We start from the raw sequence: 25,226 nt of genomic DNA, 5'->3' as shown, positions 1-25,226 counted from the left end.
CCCAGCAGGCTAGGCTGATCCGCATGTCTCATCTACACTAAACAGGCGAAGCCGGGATGCAGGGCTTTGTTTCGAGGGAAGCAGGGATCTGGGAATGGTCCATCCATTGTCCATTGTTTCTCCCATGGCCCGTCCCCTCCTTTGTCTGCTCTCCCCCACATCGTCTTCCATTGTTCCTTGTGCCTTGGTCTCGGCCTGTCGTGTACCCAACGACCCAGTCACGATACGTTTATTACTCATTGCCAATGGTCACAGTAAGTACAACGTACGTTGTATGCGCTCCTGACATTCGTTTCCATGACATTGGAATCAAGCGAGGGTGGTACGACATTCTGCATGCATTACAACGTACATACGTGGAATGCCTTGCCTTTTACCCACCTACATATGTACAACGCACCTACAATACATACATACATACATACATATGTATGCCTCGTGCACAACCGGATCGAGCACCTGCTGACGCAAGACCCTGATTCTCGCCCCTTTTATCGATTGCTACCTGTGCCAAGAGCACCGCCGCCGGTCCGACAGACGATGGCTGGCAAGCCCTGGAGGCCAGAATGGGGTCACGCGGCAAGGGGCGCAACAGACGGCGGCCGCAACGCCGCCATGCAACGGCAAAGCCACGCAAAGCCAGTCAACCATATGCATTTCCCCACGTCATCAGCAAATTACTGCCGGATATATCAACTGGCTGGCGTTTTTTTTTTTTTTTTTTTTTTTTTTTTTTTTTTTTTTTTGCTTTGAGCTCGGCGTGTTGCCAGGACCAGGACCAGGCCAGGACGCCGCAGGTTCAGGGTGGGATGAATGAACTGGTCTCATGGACTCGTCTCTTCCTTGTTCAAAAACATTCCCTCATCCATCTATCCCACCCACGCCGTGCATTCCATGGTGGACCGACCGACCCGAAGAACTGGAACGGCCCCCAATTCTCGAGTCCTCCGCCAACGGGAACCGAGGTTCCCTCGCCTGGAATTGGAAAGTGTGCATACTTACATACCACGTACGGGAATGAACCCAGACGGCTGGTCCAGGGCTACATACCGTTAGGTTCCAAACTTGGCGGTGAGCTAGCTCATATAAGCGTCTCCATACAACGTACAACGTACTGCGAGGTTGCATTTCTAGTGTAACCATTGACGGACCAGCAAAGACTGTCTGAATCTGCACTCCGTTTATTGCGAATGCAGAGGATAAGGTCAACAGCCCGCTAAAACCAGCGGACCGGACCTGCGCACCCGCCGGCCACACACAGGCGCAGGCGGTGAGGTGAGGGATGCACGTTGTAGGTACAACCATGCCGCGGCATGGCACAATCGACCCGACCGACAATGACTTGGAACCGGTCTGTCATGCGACATGGTTAACTCTTCTCAGGAGACAGGCTCATGTATGGCCGATCGTCATTCCATTGTCAATCCCATTGACACCGGCGTCGTGTGTAGCTGGCATTTTATGCATTTTGGAGTTGAAATGAGCGACAATGGGCGGCATTGGCTGCGGCGCAGGCTCGGTACAAAGGAGAGCCGACCAAGTACGGATCGTTGCAATTCTCTACGTTGCACTCCGCAATTACTATATACGAAGTACGTACAACGTACATACAACGTACCTACTGAGTAATTAATTACTCGTATCCCTTCGCATCGACCAAGACCAGTCAGGATATCGAAATCTCCGAGCAAGCATGTGGTTCCATCCCTGCTGCAATCCTGCAAGGATGGTACCAGAGTACCAGACTGTCGGGTCTGACCCTCACACAGGCGGCACGTCTTGGTGGCGTTCCAAACAGGCATTGGGCGGCATATCTATTCGAATTCGGATGGGTTCTGAAGGAAATTACGACGCACTTGTCATAAGGTACGTACGAATACGTTGTCTTTTTCCAACGACGGCCGTCAGCCGTCAGCCTGGGGTCGCATTTTAGCGACGTTTCTGCTGCGGTTTGTCCTATATGTACACGTGTACAACGTATGTACATACATTGTACGTACAACGTACTTGTACCTACAACTATGTAGTTGTACAACGTAGGGTACGGTACCTAAAGGGAATGTGATTATCCGTGCGGCCCCCTGTCGGCCAAAAAAAAAAAAAAAAAAAAAAAAAAAGGAAGAAAGAAAGGAAGAAAAGCGGCATTTGCCGAGCCCGCTCCAAGCGACGCGATCCACCAGAGAAGACGACTTCCGACGATTGATGGACGGCATCCCCTACCATGCAGTCGGTAGTCTGTCCCGGTCAACCACCCTAGATGCGAATCACGCTGCAGAATAACATGCAGCGGTTCCATTCGCAGGACGATGCGAAGCACCAGCTCACATGGTGCCAGGAGGCCATCTGGCGACATGACATTGCCGAAGCTATGAGTCTGGTCGTTGGCACAAAGACAAACAAACAGAAAGAAAACGGAAAAAAAAAACCGACGTCCCGCTCGATTTCGTCGCGTCTTGTTTCTCTTTTGCGATACGCCGTGATAGGGCCATGATGTTGTGACGCCAGTCATAGGCGCCGTGGGATTCGCGAGGTGGGCTTGGCGTGACACCGGACATTCGACGTTGGGGCATTCAGCAAGCTTCATCCCGTACTTCACTTCAACTTGGGCGACCGTTGATCCGATTGATCCGGAAATCAGTCGTCTGACCGACAACGGGACGAGGCGGGAAACTACGACAGCGTCTGTTTTTTTAAGTGGGACAGGTCATGGTCCTTTTGACCGTTTCGACCGTTTCAACCGTTTCAACCCCAAGCGCCATGCGCGATAAGCGGTACGATTGCCCCTGCACGGGACGGCGCTTGCGTGTGCCGAGATATCACAGCGGCAATCCGCCGGTCCTATACGACCGGTGGAAAGACGACAGCGAGACGCAGAGTATTGGGGACATTTCTGCAAGGGGAGATGAGAGGTCGGAGTTTCAACCAAAGTGAGTGCGGCAGGAGTTGCTGTGAACCGCGAATCCACGAAAACCTCAAGACGCGGAAGGAATGCGGGCCCAAAGCGGGGCGAGGCCCGAACGCTCAACTCCGCCCGACTCCTGTCCCTCCTGCTTCAGAACGATGCCTGAAACAGTGCGGGCTGACTGGCCCCAAAAGGAGGTAGGCTATAGTATGAGATGGTATACCACGCACTGACAAGGCCCGCTACGAGAATGATCCGGTCACCGTAATACAGCTGCGGAGTGACAATGTCACGATGCTGCGCCCCCTTTTTACGAAACAAACCAAGGGTCGACGCAAGAAGCACCACCGGCAGGCGAATGACCTCTCCCTCTACGTCAGTCGACTGGGTTGACTCGTCAAGTACCATAGACAGCAGGGAAATCCCACCGTATACGGTCAGGACCCGGTACAATTAAGAAAACAAAGATGATACGGCTGCGAATACGGCAAGTATGTTCCCTACGATACGGCCACTTTCGCATGGAAGAGTCTCCAGGGGAACCCAGCCCCCCGAGAACATGTTTATGCGTCGCCCATCTTTCTCGATACTATACACTTGCCATGATGAGTTGGCATCTAGTCCTCCCGTGACACGTATATCACGGCCCCATTCGCGGCACTCTGGTGACGTCCCATGGCCTCGGAATCTAGATCTTGGTATCCTCACCTCCTATTCACATTCATCCCTTCGCACAATCCATCCCACAACCGGTGTCTCCTACCTTGAATGTTTACGTGTTCCACGAGGGATGTCCGGGTCCTTTCCAAGTCTCTGACCGACAAGCCGCTTCTACTTGGCGTTGTCACCAACGGGCCGGTGGCTGCTTGCCTTGCGCTGCCACGTAGGTACATCACGAACCACCGCCAGACACGGCTCGAAGAGGAGCAGCGCGGCACGCGGTTAAGGACTCCGGAGTAAGAAAGAAATACTGGCGCGGGCGGAAGAAGGGATGGGGGTTGCAGTGGGGTGGGGGATCGGCCAGCTCATCATCATCGTCATGTCGGGTCGCGGGTTGTCGTTCACGAGGCCTCCCGGGCCTGAAGGGGAGGTGTGTCAGTGAGGCGGGAAAGGAGGGGGAAAAATAAACGAAGTAAACAGAACGACTGGGGACAAACGAACGGTGCGGTGTGTGTCAGTTGGCCGGGGTTGGCCAGGGGGAGGGAAGAAACCTGAAAACATTCCATCATTGGGGCCAGGAACGGCGGCCTAGTGCGTTTCGAACCTCGTTTTGCTGTCTTGGACACAGATACGTCGTCGTCTCCCCAGAGGCAGTTTAGGCATTGACGTGGCAGGTCAGTAGGGCACCTTCGCACACGGCTTGCCGAGGACATGCACGAACATCGATCCCCGAGCAAACGGAATCAAACCAGACCAACTGTGTTGACATAGCATGGGGATAAAACTTTCTGATCTGATGGCCATCTAAAGGACTTCCCAAAGTCAGGAGCTGCCATGCCTTGATAGCGCCTGCCAGTGTCCCGTCACGCCCCGCCGTCCTGGCCCCCGAAAAAACTGCTTGCCCCCCGTGAACCCCTCATGCTTCAGTCAAGCTAGTCTCCTAACTGTTTGTAAAGCCACGCTTTCTCGTGCCAAGGTCGGGAGATGATCAAACCGGCCGACGATATGCAGACTGAGCTGTCCACTTTTCACTCAGTGGTGTCCCAACAAGAAGGGGGGTTTTCTCATGCCGCGAAAGGGAAGAAGTACTTCACCCTACTATCCCAGCCTCCCCCTATCTTCCCTTTCTTTGAGCCTCCCCCTTCCAGGCGATGACGCCGCAGCAAAAGCGGCAGGAAAAAATCGGCAAATAAAAATTGGTGTTTCGTTACGTTCGCAGTGAGATGCATAGCCGCTGGGGCTATGCCAGTCCAACCCAAAGCTGATTCTCTCTTTTTTTTTACTTTTCTTTTTGCCGTTCACCACTCGTACTCGCCAGTGGCCTTATGGAAGATGTATTCCTTGCCGTTGACGGTAAGAACACCATCTTTAAGGACGCACTTCCACTTGTTCTTGACGCGTTGCACCTTGTCGTACATGCAGAGCATGATGTGCCCGAGGCCTTCGTCGTCCACCTCCTCGTCTTCCCTCTCGTCGTCCGTATCGTCGAGGTCCGAGTTGATGGCGTCCTCATCGGCGACCTCGTCATCGTCGTCGTCGTCACCGTCGTAGCGCGCCACCCCCGAAGCTCCGGCCCCGTCGCGCTTGCGCTTGCTTGCCGCCGTCCGATGCCGGGTGGCTTCCTTGAGGGGGAGCATCAGGCCGCCGCCCTCCATGGCCTTGGCGTTGGAGAGGATCTGGCGGTGCATGAGGCGGTCGATGTCGACACGGCCTAGCTCGTGCATGGTGCCTGCGGCGTCGCGCTGCATCAAGACGCCCTGGATATCGTCATAGTCGTCATCTCGGTCGCCTGGGCCGTCCGTCTGCGCATTATTGACGCCGGGCAGGGCGGGACTGGCTGTTTGGGGTTGCTGTTGCGCTGGTTGCTGCTGCTGCTGGGGCTGTTGCTGGGGCTGCTGTTGTTGCTGCTGATACTGAGGCTGTTGTTGCTGCTGCTGCTGAGGAAGCTGATATTGCTGCTGTTGCTGAGGTTGAGGCTGGTATTGCTGCTGCTGAGGCTGGGGCTGATATTGCTGTTGCTGCGGGGGCTGTTGCTGCTGGGGTTGATATTGGTGCTGCGGCTGCTGCTGGACCTGTTGTTGCTGCTGTTGAGGCCTGGCCTGGCTTTGCATCTGCGGAAGAGCCGGGTGGCCGGCAGATCTCTGACCGGCCCCGGCCTGAGGGTTAATGGCTGCGCCTTTGTCCCCGAATCGATCGGCGATGTGCTGCATGGCGCGCATCTGGGCGATATCACCTTGCGGGACCATGTTCAAAGGAGATGGTCCAGCGCCGGGCTCCTGCTTGATTGACGGTTCCTGCTTGATCTGCGGACCGTTACCAGCGCCGCCGCCGGTGGGGAGGGGAAGGCTATGAGAGACGGGCTGGGGGCTCGCCGTGGCCTGGGGGTAAGGCGCGCCGGCCTGCATCTGGGGTAGATGATCCTGTGCGGCCTGGGGAGCGGGCGGGGCGGCAGCAGGGGCAGGAGGCGTATCCAACTTGGGATCCCAGGGGAAGGTGGCGACTTCGAGTTGAGAGAGTTTCTGCTGCCAGCCCTTCTTCAGTTCCTCCAGAACACTTTCATCTACACCACCCTCCTCAAAGTCGACGCGGGAAGCATTGATGACGTCCTCAATGACTTGCTGGTAGACGGAGCCAACTATGTGGTTCGACATGGTGGGTAGTGGCGTGTTTGAACGTAAGAATTCCGAAGGGTCGTGGATGCGATGAGCTGTCGGCGCTTATTTCCTGCAAGATCGATCCGAGTCGGAGATTTTCCACGAAACCCTAGTCTAGGCTGTGACACCAAGTTTCTCTACCCAAAGGCCCGTCCTACTTTAGAGCACGATGAGAAACACAAGCTTTTGCCTCGTTGCGTCGATCAGACAACTTGGTAATGGGGCCAGAGAGCTTCGGTGTTGAGGATACGGTGGCGACTGGGAGCTGTGGCTGGTCGGTGGCCTCTTGTGATTCAAAGTCGTTCGCGGGAAATTTTCCAATGCTTCTTGGGGAGAAAAGACGTGAATAGTCGGGGCCCCCCAAGGTCGGATGAGGAAGGACGCAATGTCGCAAGGTCTTGCTTGAAATGGAGCAAATACGAACAACGCTCGTCCGTGACGTGACTGATGGCTGATGGAACCAAGAGGACGCGAAAGCGGAAATCGGGTGCGATTCAGTGGTATTAAATCACACGGATCGAAAGGACGCGGGCGTTGCCTCCAAGTTGGCCGAGTTGTTGGAAGGCTGGTGGTGGAAGGTGAGGTGGTGAAGGTTGCTAAGTTCGTCTTTGTTGCCGCATTCAAGGCAGCAAAAAGGTTGGACCATGTGCGCCTTGCTGAATAATCAGTTCGTATTTGTAGACAGTATGGATACTGTGTTTGTCGGTGTGGGGTATTACGTCAGACGTCAGAGCGGGATACAAATACTACTCCAAACTTCGTACCTACCTAGGATTGAGTCCAGGCAGTCTGATTTTTCCTACGACATACGAAGACGACCGACAGAAAACAAATGAACAAGACGGCTTCATCCAGGGTTATTAAATTGTCGGGTAATCTCCATTCCAAACGAATGCCTCACTCGAGGGCTGGCAAAAAATACAACGTGCTGGCCGTCTAACTAGACTGACATGCACCCAAAACCGCATCCAATACTCCAATGCCCGTCCTCTGCCAGGAGGCAGTAGAAAACCATCATGTAACAGCTCGTCGTCATGAACCGTTGGTGACAAAGCAGTGTCGTCCCATCGTGGAGAAGCGCTTTCATACCACGTCGAGTTGGAAAGTCAAACGCCTCCAACACCTTCGCTTGCTGAAGAATTCACGACCTCTGCCGCGTGGGAACCCTTGAACCAGAAAAGAGGCCAAATGATCAAGAAGTTTACCTACACTTTGTCGGGTGGGTGGGTGTTGTTTGTTAGTGTGGTCAGAATGGGCTAAAAGCAATATAGTATTGTTTTCAAGCTCAATTCTCCCTTGGGCCACCCCCATTTTCGACGACTAGACTGAATCTTTTTGTCTTTTTTTCCTTTCCTTTACCGGATGGTCATCTGCTTGGCCATGCCAGCCTTGGCGGAGGAACCGCTGCCACCGATACCAGCGCCGGCACCAGCCTTCTTCTCAAAGACCTTCCAGAACTTGAGGCTCTCGTCGGCCGCCGCGGTGGCGAGCATCTGGCCGTCGGGGCTGAGGCAGCTGTGGAGCACGCGGCTCTCGTGGGCGGGGATCTCCACGTTGCGCACCAGCGTGGGGTAGCTCCAGATGCTGAGCGAGTTGTCCGGGAAGCCGCTCGAGCTGACAATCTCGCGGTAGTGGGGGCTCCACCGCAGGCTGGTGACCTGCGAGCCCGTGTCGATGCTGTTGACGCGGGCGCCCGTGGTCGAGTTCCAAAAGTGGATGTGGCGGTCGTACGATCCGCCGCCCGTGGCGAGGAGGTTCATGTTCCAGGGGCACCAGGCGAGGGCCTTGACGGCGGCCTTGTGGTTGGCCTTGGTGAACTTGGGCACCGCCAGCGACCGCGCGTCCCAGATGGAAACCAGGTTGTCGTTGCCGCCCGTGGCGAGCTGCGCGCCGTCGGACCGCCATTCGAGACCGCAGACCTCGGACGTGTGCGACACGAGCTCGGCCACCTTGTGATCGGCGATGCGCACGTCGTGGTTGAAGACGAGGCCGCTGCGGGCGCCCGTGGAGAGGAGGTGCTTGTTCCAGCCCATGACGCCGACGCGGGTGTCGTGGCCGAACATGCTGCGCACCTTCTGGGCCTCGGCCACATCCCAAATCTGCACCTCGCCCGTGCCGAGTCCGACGCCGACGTAGGCGCCGTCGCCCGACCACTTGACGCTGCTAACGTAGGTGTCGGGGCTGGTCTCCAGCAGGCAGCTCACGCTTCCCTCGTCGGCCGACCAGACGTACACGTTGCGCTCGAGCCCGATGGCCACCTGGTTGCCGGAGCTCCAGTCGAGGAGGTTGAGGTAGTAGTCGTCGACGAGACCGGGGGCATCCAGGACGCGCTCCGGGGCGGTGGCAATGCGGCGGCGGAACTGGGCCGAGGTGGCGCTGGCCGGCTTCAGGGGACGGTTGTACTGCTGGCGAAGGTCGATGGGCTTGGACGACTCGGGGGGCGCCGGCTTGAACTGCAGGATGCGGGTCTTGAGGTTGACGCCGCAGGCGCTGGCCAGCGAGTCCTGGTACGCTTGCGTGTTGGGAGACGGGCGGGTGTAGTTGGAAGGCTCCTCCTCGTCGTCCTCGATGGTCAGGTTCTCGAGGGCAGCCATGGCGTCCTCGGCCGCCGAGGAGAGAGCCGCCGAACCCTGTGCGACGGCCTGGGGGCGCTGCTTGTCGGCCTGGCCAATCTTGGCGCTCCCGGCATTGGCAATCGCCGAGCTGGCGCCGCGGTTGGGAATGAAACGGTCCCCGGCATAGTTGAGCGTGGTCTTGGCGGCCTTTTGCCTCAGCGAGCCCTTCCTCGACTTGGCGCTGGAGGGTGTCTTGGTGTTGCCGGTTCCGGTCAGAGTGAAGTCGGATACGCCGAGCTCGAGGGCCCTCCGCGGTGTCGAGACGGTGCGGGCGATATTGGACTTGGGGGAGTCGCGGTGCGACGACTTGGGCTTGGACGTGGAGCGTGCAAGATGAGCAGTCAGGTTCCCTCCGTACGTCGACTTGCCGGTTGCCCTGTAGCCATCGTCCTGGCCGTGACTCGGGCGCTCGGGGGTAAACGGGGAGGAGTTGAGGTTCAGCGGGAGGATGGTGGTGGAGCTCTGACGGGGAGACGGGGTCAAGGGCATACGACCGCCAGCGGTACGGGTGGAGAAGAGCCCGCGGTGGGATTTGAGGGGTGTTGATACAACGGGGGTAGCCATTGTGTCTGGATGTGGGATGTGGGGGTGGTGTGGGGTGCGTTGGCCGGTGGGCTGACGTAAAGAGAAGAGAGAGCTCCGATGAGGACGAGGGAGCTCAGAGACTCAAGCTAAAGTAAAGCTTCCTTGGTAGTTGCTGACTGTTTAGTATCTTCTGTGTGGGGTGGGTTGTTGATGTTGGATTAATCGAAGGTTGCCTTCAAAAAGATGAGCAAGTAGGACGGGCGATCAGATGGTCGAGGAGCGATGCGATGCAAAGAACTTGACAAGTTTCCGTGGAAGGCTTTTCAGAATACCTTGACAGAGTTTTGCAAGGAGATAGACGGGAGGGAGATCGAGTAGAGAGGAGATTGTATGGGAGAGAAAGAGGAGGGAAAAGGACGATGTCTTGCTCGCACTTGATGGCGTCTTTTATTTACTTACTGCCCCACCATGTGCTGGCCGGGCAACCTCACCTCAGCTTCGGTGTGGCTGATTTTCCGACCGAGAATCCGTGCACACGTGGAAGTTGGCCAATCCTGGCGCTGTGTCCCCGCCTCCTATTCTCCGCCTGCCATTTACAGACAGGAAAGTACACAGTACGGGCAACTGAGACAATGCAGGGATCTGCAATCTCCCGTATGCTCGCCAAAGTAAATGAGTCCATTGCCGCTGTGCCGTTCTACGTTGTACGTTGCATATCACGCTCTTGAGTGCTCAGCTTGCGGAATTTGGCTGTACAAATCATGACCTCGAAGTCACCTCGAAATCATTGGCAATGAACTGAAGTGCATGCTACCTTGCTTCTGCTTTCGGGAATGAAAAGGCGATACTGTTTTAATCTTATCTTATCTTATCGTATCTTATCGTGTGGGTATCTGAATTTTCTGCCGCACTTCACCGATACATGTGATCGGATCGGCCATCCCGGCCCGTATCGTACTATCACTCATGTCCTGATTCGGGGAAGCTACACTAAACCTAAAATGTGACTTCCCGCCAAACGGCCGCTTCATCCTTCAAGCACTTATTAGCTCATCGACAACGCCTCCTTGACCATTTCTTTGTTCGGAAGAGAGACATTCTTTCGCCCCATGTTCTTCTTCTTCTCTCTTGTCGTCTTCCGATTGTCTTAAATTGAGCCTGCCGCCTGCAGCACCAAAAGCCTGTCGGTTGAAATGATTACTCCCGCTCCTTGCTAGCCCGCACCATTCCCTCGGATCGCCATGACGCCAACGACACCCTCGACTCCAGCGAATGGAGGCACTTCGGCATCGACGAGTACCTCGATATTCGGTGACGCTGCCCAGGGTTCCACCGCATCGTCTACCGGATCCGCCACAATCCACGTCTCGGACTCTTCCTCCGCTATGGCCGATTCTACCGCCTCGAGTGACAACACCTACATCATGCCCAATTCGCCTATCAAGAATAGGAATTGTGTTGATGGCTACCGGCCCAAGGTCACCAGGACGCTAGGCCAACGGCCCGCTTGCCTTGTCAATGCCTCGGTGACCTACTGTGGAAACAACCAGATCTATGCCTTTGGCGGCTTTGATCAGTATACAGATGAAGTCTATAACCACGTCCTGAGGCTGGATCTCATCAGCCACCAGTGGAGCTTGGTAGATAACTATGGGGACATTCCCGGTGTTCGGATGGGTGAGTGATCAGTAGTCTTATTAAGGTTACGGTTCTCTGGAATTGCCACCTCGAATTGGTTATTGCTAACCCCTCCTTTTTCCCAAAAAGGACACACGGCCACTCTCTATGAGGGCGACAAGCTTCTCGTCTTTGGCGGAGAGAACGAGCATCGAACCTACCTCTCCGACCTTATCATTTTCGATCTCAAGACGGCCCACTGGACCCAACCACAAGTTTCCGGACCCATCCCCAAGGGCCGCGCAAGACACGCCGCCTTTTTACACGAGGACAAGCTCTTCATCGTCGGAGGGATCACGGGTCACGACAATTATGTGCTGGACGACATTTGCTACCTCGACCTGAAGACCTTCACCTGGTCCAGGTCTTGGCGATTTGTCGGGCGTTTCGACCACTCGGTATACGTATGGGGCGACAGGGTCTGGGTCTTTGGAGGCATGGGGGAGGACATGGACAAAATTGGCGATCTGTGGTGGCTGGACATGAAGGGAAGCCCCGCATTCGAGTCCCCGCCGCAGATCGGCGTCTATGGCCGCTATTCGACCGGCGGCCGTGCGGTCGACTCCCCGCGCCCGCCCTACACCCTCGCGCAGCCGGGGGTCGTTGGCACCTCGGGTTATGCCGCCAACTCGCGGACGCAGCAGGTCAACCCGCCGTCTTTCCAGATGAAGACCAACCCCCCCATGGCGCCGGGGACCATATCCTCCCTCAAGTTCGTGGGAGGGTCCGACATTCCGTCGCAGGGCTCTGGGATCCACTTCCACGTGTATTCATCTGGCACGCTGCTCGACTTTGTCACCCCCGCAGCCACCATCACGACCAAGGAATGCTCGCTTTCGGCCCTTGATCTCTCCACGCTGCGGTGGCAGAAGCTCGCAGAGGGTCGCGAGATCTTCAAGATGGGCTATCGCTGGCATTATTGCACCATGAACGAAGACGCCACCAAAGCCTGGCTTCTCGGCTGCCCGACCGACCCAGCGGCAACCGACCTCGGGCCCAACGGGTTTGAGTATCTCAGGTGAGTTGCACCCATTCTCCGTCTTTGATGCTATGCAAAAGGTTCTGGTCTAACTATGTTACGTCCCTAGCGATATCATGGAAATCGATCTCCGCCGATACGGGTTTCTCGGAAACAACCTCACACCCGAGTCGCAGACAGAAACGCGCCCGGCCAGAGCGACCGATCAGCCCTCCAAAGGACTCGGCGCAGACTTAGCCAAGCTATTTGATCAGCCGCCCGAGACGGGCAGCGGTACCGACTTTCTCATCACGGCGCTGGCGGACGACTGGGACGACGATGAAGACATGGGCCGGGGTGGTGTGACGTCGGGCCAGAACTGGCTAGCGCCCGACGCTCCCACATCGCCGCCGATCCACGTCCACAAGCTCATCCTCCAGGCACGCTGGCCGCACTTTGCGCGCCTCTACAACGCGCAGATGGCCGAATTTCACACCAAGAAGATGCACATCCCGGAGTCGTACTCGGTCGTCCGGGCGTTCCTCTACTACCTGTACACGGATAGCATCCACGGCACGTCGGTGGACAACAGCGACGCGACGACGGACCTGACGGACGTGGCGGGACTCCTCGTCATGTCCAACATTTACGGCATCCCGCACCTGCGCCTCCTCTGCGTGAACCGGCTCGCCAAGGAGCTCGACGTCGACCACGCCTGCATCATCTGGCACTCGGCGGGCCTCGCCAACGAGGAGTGGCTCCGCAAGCGGGCGGCGCAGTTCTGCCTCCTCCACTGGGGCCGCATCGTCCGGACCCAGGGCTTCCTCCGGCTCCCGCGGTCGGCCATTGTCGAGCTGTCGCAGGAGATTGACACGGAAGGGCGCGTCGTCGGCGGAGACGAGCTCGAGTACGTCGGTAGCCTCCACGGGTCGCGGTACGGCGACGGTTCCGATAGGAAGCACAGCTTCAGCAGCCAGACGAGCCAGATATTCGACGAGGACGCGGCCGAGGACGATGGCATGGAGATGAGCTGAGGGACTTTTGTCACTCGTGATCCAGTTGGGGGTGTTGGTAACGCATCACGAACAACGGAGTACTGATGATGATTGACGGCCTCTCTCCTTATCTTTCCACGATCAGCATGCCAGGAAGACGAAAAAAATGATGATATGGGTCGGGTCATACATGGCCATGGTTTCCCAAGGACGTCAAGCCCTTACATGGCCTCACAGATTACTTTGTTACACCTAACATCGGGGAACGGGGAGCTGGCTGTATCGCACAAGGCAGCCTGGAGTTGGCCATCCCAGAACATGACATGGATGATAAATTCCGAGCAGCCTCCTCCCAGCCTCGTTACACTCCTTTTCTTCTTTTTTTTTTTTTTTTTTTTTTTTCTTTTTTTGCACGATGATATGCATGGCTTGGGTTCTTTACACTATGGGTCGCTTTGGTTTGCATCGCAAGGTGTTATGGCCTCTCCCTGTCGGGCAATTAGACATTTATTATCTCTGTTTTTACCTCAGAATCCGTCTATCTGTAGAATTTCCCCTCGATACACGGCAGGCTACAATAAGAAGACTTTAGTCCTTAATTCATTTGTCCCGGGCCAACCTGTATCGTCAGCGTCCGTCTCGGCCTCCCGGCATGACTACGAGGGTATGTCATACCCTCAACCGAGAGACCTGATCTGCCCCGTTAATCCAGATGCAAAAGTTCCGCTGGTCGTAGCTTTGGAGTAGCCTTCTTAGGCTAGGGGAGGGTTGAATAGATCTTCCAGCCAGGAATGAGATGAGAGGTAAGAGTTATGACGACATGCATTTGCTTGCTCCACGACACCGTCTGGTTTTCCAGTTGCTGGTTTCTATTCAACTTCTTCTACTCTGCGTCCTCGTCCTGATCATCGACTGTGATAACGAGTACAAAAAGGGGGGGTTCAATTCCTGGGGTTGTGATGCGTTACGAGGTCAACCGAGTACCTCGACACACTACTTCGTACACGGATTATGTATACAGTACAAACACCCGATACCCGTTAGATGTAGAAGTGCTTACGTTCCGTCCCCCACCGAGACTCCTGTGTCCTCCCGGCGAAGCAAACGGCGTACAACGTACATTGTACCGTCGATATCTTCGTCCCTTTTGTTCCTACTAGTCCCATGTCGATCTGAGACGTGGCAACTATCTCTAGATGGGCCAGATGGGTCTGGATGGAGTGCAAGGCATCGTACCTCGTAGGCACTCGGTTACACGTAACCAGGCACTCAAGCCGAGACGACGGTCTGGAGGGTCGACCGTTGAAGTGGAGAACAAACACCGCTCTTAGCTCCGAGTGGCGATCGCCGGATACCTTATTTGTCCGAGTACCTGTACTACTCAGTACAACGTAGCCACATACTTAGTACAATACAGTAACTACGTACAACCTCTGGCATGATGATATTACGGAGTTCTATCAAAAGGGAATGATGCATCAGTCACGAACTGAGGGCCATGTAAGAGTCCACTGAGATTCAATGTGACAACTGTTGGGCGACTTTTCTAAAACCCCTCCTGTGGTTCTTACTGAACGCCAACTAGCAAGATCAAATCAAAAAGAATAAGCCAAGAGAGACGATATGTGCATGCTTCTCCGTCTCGAGCAAACTGAACCAGACCAAGCAGCGGCCAGCCTACTAACAGTGGTTAGTTGACACGCAAACTGCATTGGTAGCAATACGCAAAAGAGACGTGCCCGCTGCCATCTGTCTGTCATACATGCATAAAAGCATCGCCCATGGGGAAAAGCACACAGCCAGACCCTTAGTACATAGCAAAGAATAAACGCCAACAATGAATCCCTCCTCCTATCTGCTATCCATCACGAGGGATGTTTCCCTTTCTTTTTCTCTTCTCTTCGTTACCGCGCGCATCCAGGAAGCCAAGACCAAAACAAGGTCGTCTAAGCATATACCTCCTCACACTTTTCCGGCTTTTCCGAACTTTTGTTTTCCGCCGCAAGAAAGAAGGAAAAAGGGGAAGAAAAGCAAAAAGCCAGACACGGGTGTTTTGCCACTATGCCGAAAAACCAAAAAAGGGACAGGAATCTCAAAACAAAACGCCCTTTGTCGCTGTTCTTTTCACGTGCCCCTGATCAAGCGTCATATCCCCCATATGCGCGTCGTCTATTCCGTGTTAAGCCCCGTGTGTTTGCGCGCACGGGCTGTATTAGGTAGGTCTAAAGGGGGGAGGGGAATGAAGGTTGTACTAAGGGGGTAACGGAAAGGCCTTAGTTTCGTATCCCCAAGCCATCGAATGGCGCCGGCCGATCTATTGGGGTATAAATAAAAGGGCGGAAATTCAGGTTGTTGCTGTGAAAAGAGGTATGACGCCGGAGGGCTCTGGGCCGTGGCGTGTTTCTGCAGAGGAAAGATGCCGTATAACGCCGTGTGATGCAAAAAAAAAAGGAGTCTTCCTGGTCTAAAAGCGGTAGAGGGGAGAGGACGCGTTTCCGAATCAGAACTCGGGTGGTGTAGTGGCTCGTTCTTGACAAGAGATGTCTGAAAGCCGGTTGGGAGTCGGGCTTCGGCCTATTGTTAAGGCCAAAGTCGACTGCGAGCCGAGGGCCGACTACATCATCTGTTGATCCTCGCCAATGCCTGGGAGATTCGCAAAGTGGCTCTGGAGCAATCCGCCCAGTCCGCCCGGAAGGTTGAGACCGGCAGCAATGAGCTTGAAATCCGGATTGCACGGCGCCGAGTGGCTCTTGTGCTGTAGGACCCCACATTAGTTTCTTCTCCGTACAATTGTTTTATGTGCAACTCGCGAAACTTACGTATTTGAGACCGTTGAGATTCTTGTAGCGCTTCCCGCAGACGTCGCAGGAAAAGGGCTTCTCCTTCTCCATTCCGAGTGTACCCGGATAAGGCGCGTCGGTTTCGGGGTTGACAATGGAGAAGCTTCCATCCTCATTGGCGTGGAGCTGTTGTGTCTGGTGACCATGTTGTTTGTGATACCTAGGGATGGGGGTTAGCGGCTGAGACAAAAAAAAAGAAATCTTCAGGGGGAACTCACTTTAGCCCGTTTTGGTTCTTATAGGCCTTCTCGCAACCAATCACGGGGCACTTGTACGGCTTCTGCTCCTCGTTCTGCATCATGGCCGCAAACTTCTGGAGCAGCGCAGCATTGGCGGGGCTGTTAGGCTGAGAGGTATCAAAGCCCAGGTTGATCAACTGCGCCTGCAGCGCACGCTGCTGTGGCGTCAGAGCGTTCCCGGGGCTGGAGAGGTGCTTTCCGGGGTCGTTGATGCAGTACTCGGGATTGGAGCCCGTGGCGCCGTTGCTTCTGTTGTTATTGTTTCCATTGCCGAAACCGTTGTTGCCGAAATTGGACCCGTTGAGACCCATGTTTCCACCGCCCATTGGCATGCCCGACAGGTCGTCGCCCATCTGGCCCGTCTGGAAGTCGCCGCTGGTTCGGGGCGTCTGGTGGGTAGAGAGGGTCGGCGTGTTGACGGATGAGACGGTGGGGTTGTGCTGGAAACCAAACCCGGCGCCGGCGGGGGTGGTGGGCTGTGAGGTCCGGAGACCCTGGGTGATGCCCGAGGCGTTGACCTGCAGCTGCGGGCGTTGCTGCTGGCCGAACATCTGCCGGGCCTGCTGCATCGTCCTATTGCTGTCGTCGTCCATTTCCATGTGTCCTACCGCATCGTCCATCTCCATGTCTCCAACCGTGTCCATCTCATCCATGTGAGAGGACATTTGACCGTGCGATTGAACGCCCGACTGCTGGTTTATTAGTCCCGGCCCCATGCTCGCCATACCGGAAGCGGACATGCCGGGGCTTGGTCGTGACTGGGCCATCTTGACATTGGAATTTTGCTGGCCGCCACTGGAAACGGAACCCATTCGGCGAGACGGGTCTTGCGAGCCTGATGGCGGGGAGAGGGGGAAGAACTGGTTGGCGAAGGGTCCTTGGCCTCGCGACGCGTTGGGACTCGGTTGCATATGTGCTTCTTCATAGTGCTGCAGCAGATCGTGCAGGTTAGACAAGGTCAGCCCGCAGCAAGTGAAGTCTTTCATGAAGTTCGCTTCGAATTTGGGCAGATACGACGACGAATGGAGGCTGGGCGACTGTTGGTGCGTAAATGGAGAGGTGCCCGCCATGATTAAGCTGGAAGGGAATCCAGAGGTTAGCCATCGGAAAAAGTACTTGAGCAGAGCCGTTTGAGATGATGTTTGATGACAAGACAGGAATGCGCCGCCAAGACCATGCGCAGTGGAGAGGAGGGACATGAGATGGATACAGGGCGGTGGATGGTACTGGATGGTGGCGGATGGTGGCGGGACGACGAATACACGAGGCGAGGGGGAATGGGAAACACTCACTCATCGCGAATAAAGCTACCAAGTGACATGCCACTCCAACTTGCACCTCCCATCAGGCTTCCAGCAAGGGACTCGCGTCGCTGCCGGCTCATTTGATCGCGGTTCGCATTGTTCATGGATATCGGTTTGGGGCCGGCGCTCACGAAGGAGTCCTGCCGGGGGCGGCTCATGGTCGAATCCATGGAAGGCCCGGTGGTCATGTCAATATCAAGGTCGCGGGTCGGGAACGCGCACGAGTCGAATTGATCCTCGGGGATGCCAAAGGGGTTCTGAGCGTCGAAGCCCGTAGAGTCGATGTCGTGCGCAAAGGAAGGTGACGACGCTGCGATGGCTGGGGAACAGCCGCGGCGGCGGTGGCGGTGGGTGGAAGAGGAAGAGGAAGAGGTCTTGCCAGCACCGGAAAGAGCGGCGGCGCCGATGGCCTTGGAGGACAGGAAGGCGGCGTCGCGATCTAAATCCCCATCGGTAGGGGTCGCTGGCTGGGGGGAGTGAGGTGTGAGGGAAACCGAGTGAGAGGCTTCCGGTGATGGCGATGATAAGGGGTTGTTTGTATTATGATGATGAGGATGATGATGTTGATGATGATTATCGGGGAAGAAGGGCGAAGAATGATCGCTCCGGGCAGCGTTGGTGTTGGTTGTAGAGACGGAGGCAGGGGCCCTATGTGGGAAGGAGGTGGCCTCCTCACTCTCACTACGAGCCTGGGAAAGCGTGGCGGCAGTGGCGGACCGACTGGATGGGTCGCGGTCTTTGGAGCCCTCGGTACTCGTTGGGGATGGGGTGAACCACCGAAGGGCGCTCTTCATGACGGTTACCTAAATGTGGGGCCCTGCTAATGGATCGTGCGTCAAGGGGGGGGGCCGGCGCGGAGGGGTCGTCCTCCTAGTGGAATTGCTGGAAGAAAAAGGTGGAAGGAACCGGTTGAATTGTGGGGCTCGACGCTTGCAGGTAGGTGCTTGCTCGAGTAAGGGGGGGTGCAAGTATAGGTACTCGGTAGTGCACGGAAGGTGGTATTCCCTACACCCAACTTTCTTCAAGTAATAGAGTACGGTACCTTTGGTGGAGGTACGGTACAACGTAAAAAGTACCGCGCACGGATTCAGCTGTCGAATAATGAAGTATCCGTACGGCGTAGCCTAGCGGGTTGTTGCGACTTGGCGTGGATGTGGATTAACGGTGAGCACTTGCTGATTCCGTGGATGCCGCTCCGCTCGTTGATGTTTGCGGAGCGCAAGGGGAAAATGAATATGATTAATATGTATGTATGCCTGCTGCAAGTCGGGGAGATGAAGATGTGAACAAGTTAAAAACCGACGGTGGCTAATAAATAAACTCTCTTGTCGACGAAGGCTGGAGGTGGCGATCGCGTGTTTCTTTGTTGGTGCGGCGTTTCAAGGCGCCGCCGAGCTTATTATACGTTTGTATGTGGGCGACCTCGGTCAGTGTTGTCTCTCCAATGAGGCGGCCGGCCAAAACGATATATAAGACGCGCGTGGCGATGACCTCGATGCTGGTCTGTCTATCGCTGGAGCAGTGGAAACGCTGCAGATTTCCTACTCGCGAACAAGATGCAGATGACTCGATGCCGACAATTCCATTCCTGAGCGAGAGGTTGATCCGACTTGGAAGACGAGACGACAACGGATGACGATATCGATGGCTGTTGTGTGCGTTTGTCGTCAAGGCCAGATAGATGGTGGGTGTAAGTAAGCAATGGAGATCTCACGAGTCAAGGACACAACGCCGGAAGCCGATTAATCCCCTTGGCCGAGAAAAGGATGGCTGGAACTCTCGGGAAGGGCCGCCAGTACTTGAGGAGCGCAAACGATGGCGGAAAAGGGGTGATATGATGTGTTCCTGGGTGTAAAGCCGTCGTTTAGGTATGTTTGAACGGACAAGGGAGGAAAGGGGGGAGAAGCAAAGACGGGGAAGTCAGATGTAAAATATGTATAAAATCATTATGGTATTGTTTGTTTCTTATTCCAAGGTCGGTCAGATGGGCATGTGAGGCCAAGCCTCACCATGCCCAAACCACCCACGACTTGCTACAGCGCATACAACACTGTAAACGAAATGAAATGATCGAGTCAAGGCAAGGCGATTTCACCCCCTTCCTGCTTAATGCCGAGCCTGTACTGAGTACATACTTACCGCTTTGGGGTGTAATAGCTTACACCTAACTGGTTGGTGCAGGTATGTAGGGAATCAGGGGGCTCACGATTGTGGAAATCATAGGTACCTATGGTATGAGCTTGGGTATGTACATAAGTAGCAGAGGAGAGTACATAGGTATTCTTTTCCCACGTCCCGCAGTTATAGTGTACACTGTACACCTTCGTATTATGCTGTCTTCTGCTCTGCAAGAAGAGTGAAGTGTACAAGTATTCCCATCTGAACCCCCCAGGTAACAAAGTACATACAATGTACACAGCACAGTACGTATAGTACAGTCCACTGCGATCCAGTGTACGTTGTAAGTGCACTACTGGGATCCAGTCCCACTTTGGTCTGGCCAGGTACCTCTTGGCCCCATCAGGTACCAAGTCCAACTTGGAAAGGCTGACTCCGTACGTTGTACATCATAACCACAACGTATCGGGTTCGGGATACAGAGTTGAGAACCGAATAAGGTCACGACTCTGCAATGAATCGAAGGGCCAAGTCAAGTGCCAGGCCGCTGCTTCCGAAGCTCTACCCGGGACACAATAAAACACGACTAGACTTGATGCTTCACTTTAAACCCATCTCTATGATCGATAGAACAGACGCATCTTACATACAACGTACAACGTGTACATAGTAAAGTACCCATCTAGTGTACATACAACGATGTGCATGTCGGCTAGTGAAACGTGTGATAAGGCCGTACATACGTTGTGCGTTGTAGATCGTCGACCGGGGCACTGTCCGAGATGCCCGCCTGTTGCCTGTCGCCTATTGCCTGCTGTGCGACAATCACTCCGTAATTTGATACCGATTAGACCAACCATGCGAACTGAATACATACCTACAACGTACGTATGTACCTATAAGTGAAGTCGGTCTTATCGTTAAGTCGACGCGATGTGGTGCTTCACCCCGCCGCATCACGTCTCATTACACGTAAGCGAGGAGGCTTAAGGGATGGGAAAATGATATAAATGTCTACTCCTCCGATTCCCTTATCGCTGGTTAGGGGGGATCTTCAAGCAAACGAGATGGGTGACGACAAGAGGTCGATCGCGATGAATAGATGGTCAATGACCTTGTCAACATGTCGTCACTTCGCCGACATTCATACAGCCAGATAGATGCTTACTCGGTACAACTACTTCGTACTGCCACTGTCGGAACTCAGATCAGTAACTACATACGTATGTACGTTGTAGTGTATGTACGTGCATGTCGTCGCAATTGCTGTAGCTGCTGTAACGAACAGGGACGGCCATCTCCAACCTCGCAGGTTGTTCGAGAGCCAGGCGGTCGACTACCTAATGCTGGGAACCAGCGGCTGAACCCTTTCGATGGCGCCCAAGCCCGCCTCTGTCCTAGTGTACAACGTACATAAGTACATACATACAAACGTACGTAAGTAACTTGGCCTGGGCTGGGTGGGCGGGCTGGTGCCGCCTTGACTCATGCTGCCAGCCACTAGCGTACATGTACACTACCTAGACGGCACTCCCACACCCATCCCTTCGACTCTTCCCCGAGGGACTTGCACGACCCGTATCGCCTGAACGAGTCGTCGTGGAGCCTGTTACGGCGCAAGTTCCGAGGCCTATTTACACCGCAATGAAATATGTTTTGATGGCTCTGTGATATAGTTGAGACTCGGGAATGGTAAAGAGTTAAGACACGGATGATTCGTGGGACTAATATAGAGGGCCTGTCATTCATTTGTCGGGGTTGGGGGAGTTCCCGTTAGCCTGTTAGGGGGTTCATGTTGGTGAAAGGTCAGCTCCGGTAAGGCCCCCACGCACGGAGCCAACTCGTCGCGGAACCCACCCGAGTCCCCCATATTTGAACCCCCCAAAGGCCGACGAAATACATTGTACGACGTATTCGTCAAGACAGAAAAGTCAGTCTGTAGACGAACATTCCATTTATTATTATGAAGCAATGCAACCCCGTTCTCAAACTTCACTGAAGGCCGCCGTCGTGGTTTCGGAAAGCTGCGTTTTGGGCAGTGATATATTGTCTGCAGTCCACCGCTTCGAGCGTGCCTGACAACCGTGACCAGTAGTGTTTGGGCTCCCTTTTCTTTTCTGGCCAATCCCATCAGTCCCGGTTGCTCCCCCATTTCCAGGGAACAACTCTCACGTCCAGGCTGACCAAGCCACGATCCTCTTAGACAAGCCATGGCACGCGGGCTTGCACATTGTTCGTCAGCGCCGCAGCCTTGTTATGGCCTTCCAAGGCAAAGCCATCGGACCAATTCAAAATGTAGGGCAAAGCATCCTATTCCTCGCCGCCGAAGCGCTCTTAGAGGGGTCGGCTTATAGCTCGCCTTGACGAACCTTCAACCTCTTCTATTACCGGCAACGACAAGCTTCCAGATATCAACGCCATTAGTGTACGTTGTATATTGGAACTTCCAAGTACAGAGCACCTTGGGCCTCAACTCCGGCGGGAGACAGGGCGTTGGGCACATATGTTATCCAGGTTGGTTGTATCAGTCGACGTCATCTCCGTATTAATCAACTACCAGACACGATGAGATTCAAGTGCGCAGGAAGACATCTTGTCGCTGGGCAGAGTGGCATCTCAGGGAACAGACCTCTGCCTCCCCCATGGCCCGCTCCTCCTGGAGAGGGAATGCCGCCCAACATAATGGTTGATCACTGGTCACGAGACGACCTGGACACGTTGTTGCGACAGTGGGTGGATACAGCCGCTGGTGACGAGGTCGCGTGGTGGTTTTGAAAGCTGTTTTGATCTCCAGGTCCTTCGCGTACACGTCGAATCCAGCGATTCAAAGATTTAGTGGTAAATGGTAAGAACAGGAGAAAATGGTAAGAACCGGAGAGACTCTGCGCAAGGCGAGACGCAAAGACTTGGTGGATTCAGTCTTGTCTGAATGTTTAGAGTCTGTTCAAACGCCTACGGCGCCGAATACGCACTTCCATGGCGTTGTCCCGTTGTCCTCTCGACACGGGCACAAACCGGCAGAAAGCAAGCGGTGAGCACTAGTTCATGTACTAAGTATAAAGGCGGTGAGGCTCTGGAGGGTGCCAAGTACGGGTATACAGTTTACTCACTGTGCTGTCAATGCCTCTCAGCGGCTGGTCTGCAGCCCCTGTTTTAGCATCACATTCACACACGGATGAGTGGATTAGTGGATTGTACAACGTACAACGATACGTTGTATGCGCTGCGGAATTACCTAGGATCTCTCTAGTGTGCAACGTACATACATCTAACAGGGTCTAGCGAGGAATCGATGTCATGTCTTGCATTAGCCGCCCCAGGCGCAGGAGGATATGGTGGTTACCGGCCTGCCTGTATGGATGATGGTTTGGGGATGGCTCTCCAACTGAACCAGCGTCAACCGGGTTACGTTGTACAACGTATAGCGAATACAAAGTAGGAGTCGCGGGAGACTGCAGTGAGGCGCTCGCGCACGGATGGACAAGCCAAAGGTTGAGTGGCGATACAGCTAAAACAGCCAGGGCGCCTTGCCCAGTTGACACGGGACCTTTTGGCCTTCTGTTCCATTCTGTGATAGACGTGGTCCTGGCCCACTCTGCGATCTCCTGCTTAAATGCCCCTCAATGTGTTCTACCTTAGTGTAAGAGGTAGGTAAGGCGCTTAACTTGTACGTATGTACAGTACAGTATGGAGTAGCTATGGAGAATGCCAGGTACAGAAGTACATACATACATGCCTGACTCGAACGCTGGGGGTCCAAACAAAGTCAAAGGGGTGTCAAAGGGGGATCCCCAAAAGTACCCTGCCAGGGGAATGGATGACAAATGGCGCATGACGACCCCCAAAAGACGCCGTTGTACTTGTGGTAATGGATTTCCATAAAGGGGATAGATGCATAGTACCAGGTACCCACTCAGCCGCCGCGTGGGATTTTATTTTCCCACGGAGCTTAATCTACTAGAATGCTTCTAGGGCCGTTTCACAGAACAGACAGCCAAGAGCCGGACAGCGGGACGCGCAGTTAATTACCTCAAATGCAACCGGGGATGATGATTTCAATCCATCGCTCGCTGTGCTACGACCGTGTCTGTCGAGAACAGGAGAGTCAGTCACGAGACGGGCCCGTGATGAATTCGAGTCGACGACAAATAGGAGAGCCCATTGTTCAAGTCGAGTCGGGGCGGCGGAGGAAGCTGTGGCGGCTCTGTAACGGAATGAGGTCAGTGCGCGGATGGCCAGCCGAGTCCTCGGCAATCTGAATATGCCACGCGCCATTTGCATTCAGCCTCCTCAACCGGACCAAGCTTGTCCGCAGTGTATTTACGGCGTCTGTACGCTGTATACATATTAATACAACGTACGGATAATATAAAGCAGGCGAGGTTATGTAATTGGTATTCGTTTTGGGCGTCGTCGGACCCCGAAACTATGGCGCCTGCGTGGGTCTACGGAAGCACGTTGTATGCAGGAAGGGACCTGCGGGAGGAGAAGAAGCCAAATCATCCATCCATCGCAATGTGAGGCGGTCAGGAACAGTAGGGGGATGGCCCGGATGGGAGAGACAGTTCCCTGGTGCGGCCAAGGTGTGCGATGGTGTTGGATTGGCAGGACTCGCAAGGGTCCACTGGGAGATCTCGTGAGCATTCTACCGATTCGGTAACACCGGTAATGGACAATCCCCTGTCCGGTGTTCGGTGTTCAACCAACCGCATCAGGATGGATTGGCTGTGCTACGCCTCGCTTACTAACGGAGTTGGTTCCGGTACGCTGTGACCACTCTCTATACGTTGTAATACGGAACTAAGCGGCTATGATTGAGACGTACGAAGTATCATGTAGACAATCTTTTCCCTGAAACCCATTCCTTGACCAGAGACGCCGCTATGGTTCTGCGGCTAGGTAAAGTATGGAGTTGTTGCGATCACGGTCCTGCTATTATCACTGCAATCGTTGTACTGACCACACTATATGCGGCGTCTGATGGGACATACAACGTACGTTGTACTTTGTTTAGGCCTCGGACTTAATTCGTAGTATCCAAATCGAGACTTAACACCGACAGCCGGTCCCAAGATGGTTGAATGAAGAGCAGATACCAGACCGGGGGTCGCCCAATACCGGACCCTTCGGCCCCTGTCATGTTCCTTGGTTCATTTCCGCTGGCGGCGCCTCCTCCAATGTCCGCAACTTTCTGGGAAGGAAGCAGGTCGTGGAAGACTCGATTTGCGGGATGGGATCCGTGACGATCGCTATAGATACTCATGTGATGCTCGTCCCTTGTCTCTCATTTCCCCATTGGTGATGCGCCCTGGTCATCGTCAGGGCAAGGACGATGAGAGGCTGCCAAACGCCTGAGGTTTTTGTTGCAGGCCGTTCGAAGGAATACTACCCGGGCGGGAATATTCCGACTGGGCCGACTCGACTGGGCCAACTGGAGATTCCGAGTAAAACCAGATGTCGACAGCTGTGCCGGTCAACCGGCCGAGTCATCAATCATCTACGCAACAGCTGCGTTTGCATCAGGGACTGACTGCAAAGACATGAACAGCGTTTGTATGAATCAACTACTCTGCTAAAGCCCTAGCTGCAGCCTCTCAATAGCTCTGTCAGTACTGAGCTAAGCGTGGGTTTCCTCGAGACCGTTTGTATAAGGTTTACCGACTGCCACCTCTCCCACGTCGTCTTTCTCGTCCAACACGCGACCCGACCACGGCCATCTACTCCGTTGGCGCGTCCGTG

At 54.7% G+C, this 25,226-nt stretch overlaps 7 protein-coding genes across 7 annotated transcripts; 3 read left to right on the top strand and 4 right to left on the bottom strand.

Annotated features, from left to right (window-relative positions):
- Positions 1–56: 56 nt before the first annotated feature.
- On the top strand, positions 57–2,931 carry ACRALDRAFT_208633 (uncharacterized protein; the record flags this gene model as incomplete). The annotated part of the gene is made up of 17 exons (XM_071022480.1): positions 57–217; positions 256–265; positions 319–723; positions 747–1,121; positions 1,155–1,162; positions 1,227–1,270; positions 1,296–1,351; positions 1,384–1,443; positions 1,485–1,564; positions 1,667–1,782; positions 1,867–1,949; positions 2,028–2,041; positions 2,154–2,226; positions 2,258–2,372; positions 2,405–2,455; positions 2,506–2,680; positions 2,754–2,931. 17 exons carry the CDS (start codon positions 57–59, stop codon positions 2,929–2,931), a joined length of 2,004 nt encoding a protein of 667 aa, XP_070875757.1.
- Positions 2,932–4,229: 1,298 nt separating this feature from the next.
- Positions 4,230–6,804, bottom strand: ACRALDRAFT_1062416 (uncharacterized protein). The gene has a single exon (XM_071016605.1). The coding sequence runs from the start codon at positions 6,211–6,213 to the stop codon at positions 4,861–4,863; it is 1,353 nt and encodes a 450-aa protein (XP_070875756.1). The 5' UTR covers positions 6,214–6,804; the 3' UTR covers positions 4,230–4,860.
- A 239-nt stretch (positions 6,805–7,043) lies between these two features.
- Positions 7,044–9,741, bottom strand: ACRALDRAFT_2121099 (uncharacterized protein). Its single transcript, XM_071023828.1, has one exon. The coding sequence runs from the start codon at positions 9,393–9,395 to the stop codon at positions 7,572–7,574; it is 1,824 nt and encodes a 607-aa protein (XP_070875755.1). The 5' UTR covers positions 9,396–9,741; the 3' UTR covers positions 7,044–7,571.
- An 871-nt stretch (positions 9,742–10,612) lies between these two features.
- ACRALDRAFT_1041212 (uncharacterized protein) lies at positions 10,613–13,365 on the top strand. The gene is made up of 3 exons (XM_071015211.1): positions 10,613–11,033; positions 11,124–12,051; positions 12,122–13,365. The coding sequence occupies exons 1-3, from the start codon at positions 10,742–10,744 to the stop codon at positions 13,023–13,025; spliced, it is 2,124 nt and encodes a 707-aa protein (XP_070875754.1). The 5' UTR covers positions 10,613–10,741; the 3' UTR covers positions 13,026–13,365.
- On the top strand, positions 12,909–14,292 carry ACRALDRAFT_1092870 (uncharacterized protein; the record flags this gene model as incomplete). The annotated part of the gene is made up of 9 exons (XM_071019635.1): positions 12,909–13,164; positions 13,196–13,346; positions 13,459–13,476; positions 13,618–13,729; positions 13,788–13,925; positions 13,958–13,986; positions 14,065–14,135; positions 14,183–14,225; positions 14,261–14,292. The coding sequence occupies exons 1-9, from the start codon at positions 13,153–13,155 to the stop codon at positions 14,290–14,292; spliced, it is 606 nt and encodes a 201-aa protein (XP_070875753.1). The 5' UTR covers positions 12,909–13,152.
- A 1,308-nt stretch (positions 14,293–15,600) lies between these two features.
- ACRALDRAFT_2026744 (uncharacterized protein) lies at positions 15,601–18,163 on the bottom strand (the record flags this gene model as incomplete). The annotated part of the gene is made up of 4 exons (XM_071020412.1): positions 15,601–15,741; positions 15,806–15,986; positions 16,045–17,142; positions 17,358–18,163. The coding sequence occupies 4 exons, from the start codon at positions 18,161–18,163 to the stop codon at positions 15,601–15,603; spliced, it is 2,226 nt and encodes a 741-aa protein (XP_070875752.1).
- Positions 18,164–18,239: 76 nt separating this feature from the next.
- ACRALDRAFT_208628 (uncharacterized protein) lies at positions 18,240–23,320 on the bottom strand (the record flags this gene model as incomplete). Its single annotated transcript, XM_071022479.1, has 38 exons — positions 18,240–18,316; positions 18,360–18,374; positions 18,407–18,510; positions 18,542–18,628; positions 18,703–19,078; positions 19,147–19,214; positions 19,250–19,373; positions 19,400–19,419; positions 19,509–19,748; positions 19,792–19,811; positions 19,841–19,920; positions 19,996–20,048; positions 20,092–20,128; positions 20,179–20,199; positions 20,262–20,291; positions 20,345–20,364; positions 20,435–20,449; positions 20,552–20,601; positions 20,630–20,680; positions 20,711–20,827; positions 20,854–20,884; positions 20,925–20,966; positions 21,019–21,117; positions 21,197–21,225; positions 21,316–21,666; positions 21,705–21,797; positions 21,883–21,963; positions 22,029–22,040; positions 22,078–22,196; positions 22,229–22,265; positions 22,341–22,392; positions 22,460–22,484; positions 22,539–22,560; positions 22,598–22,635; positions 22,750–22,765; positions 22,831–22,872; positions 22,920–23,095; positions 23,167–23,320. The coding sequence occupies 38 exons, from the start codon at positions 23,318–23,320 to the stop codon at positions 18,240–18,242; spliced, it is 3,024 nt and encodes a 1,007-aa protein (XP_070875751.1).
- Positions 23,321–25,226: the final 1,906 nt, after the last annotated feature.

The sequence above is a fragment of the Sodiomyces alcalophilus genome (assembly GCF_042370955.1).
Source record: "Sodiomyces alcalophilus JCM 7366 unplaced genomic scaffold ACRALscaffold_3, whole genome shotgun sequence".
In the NCBI taxonomy this organism is placed as follows: Eukaryota; Fungi; Ascomycota; class Sordariomycetes; order Glomerellales; family Plectosphaerellaceae; genus Sodiomyces; species Sodiomyces alcalophilus.
Note: the sequence above shows the minus strand (reverse complement) of the source record. Positions and strands in the feature narration are given on the sequence as shown.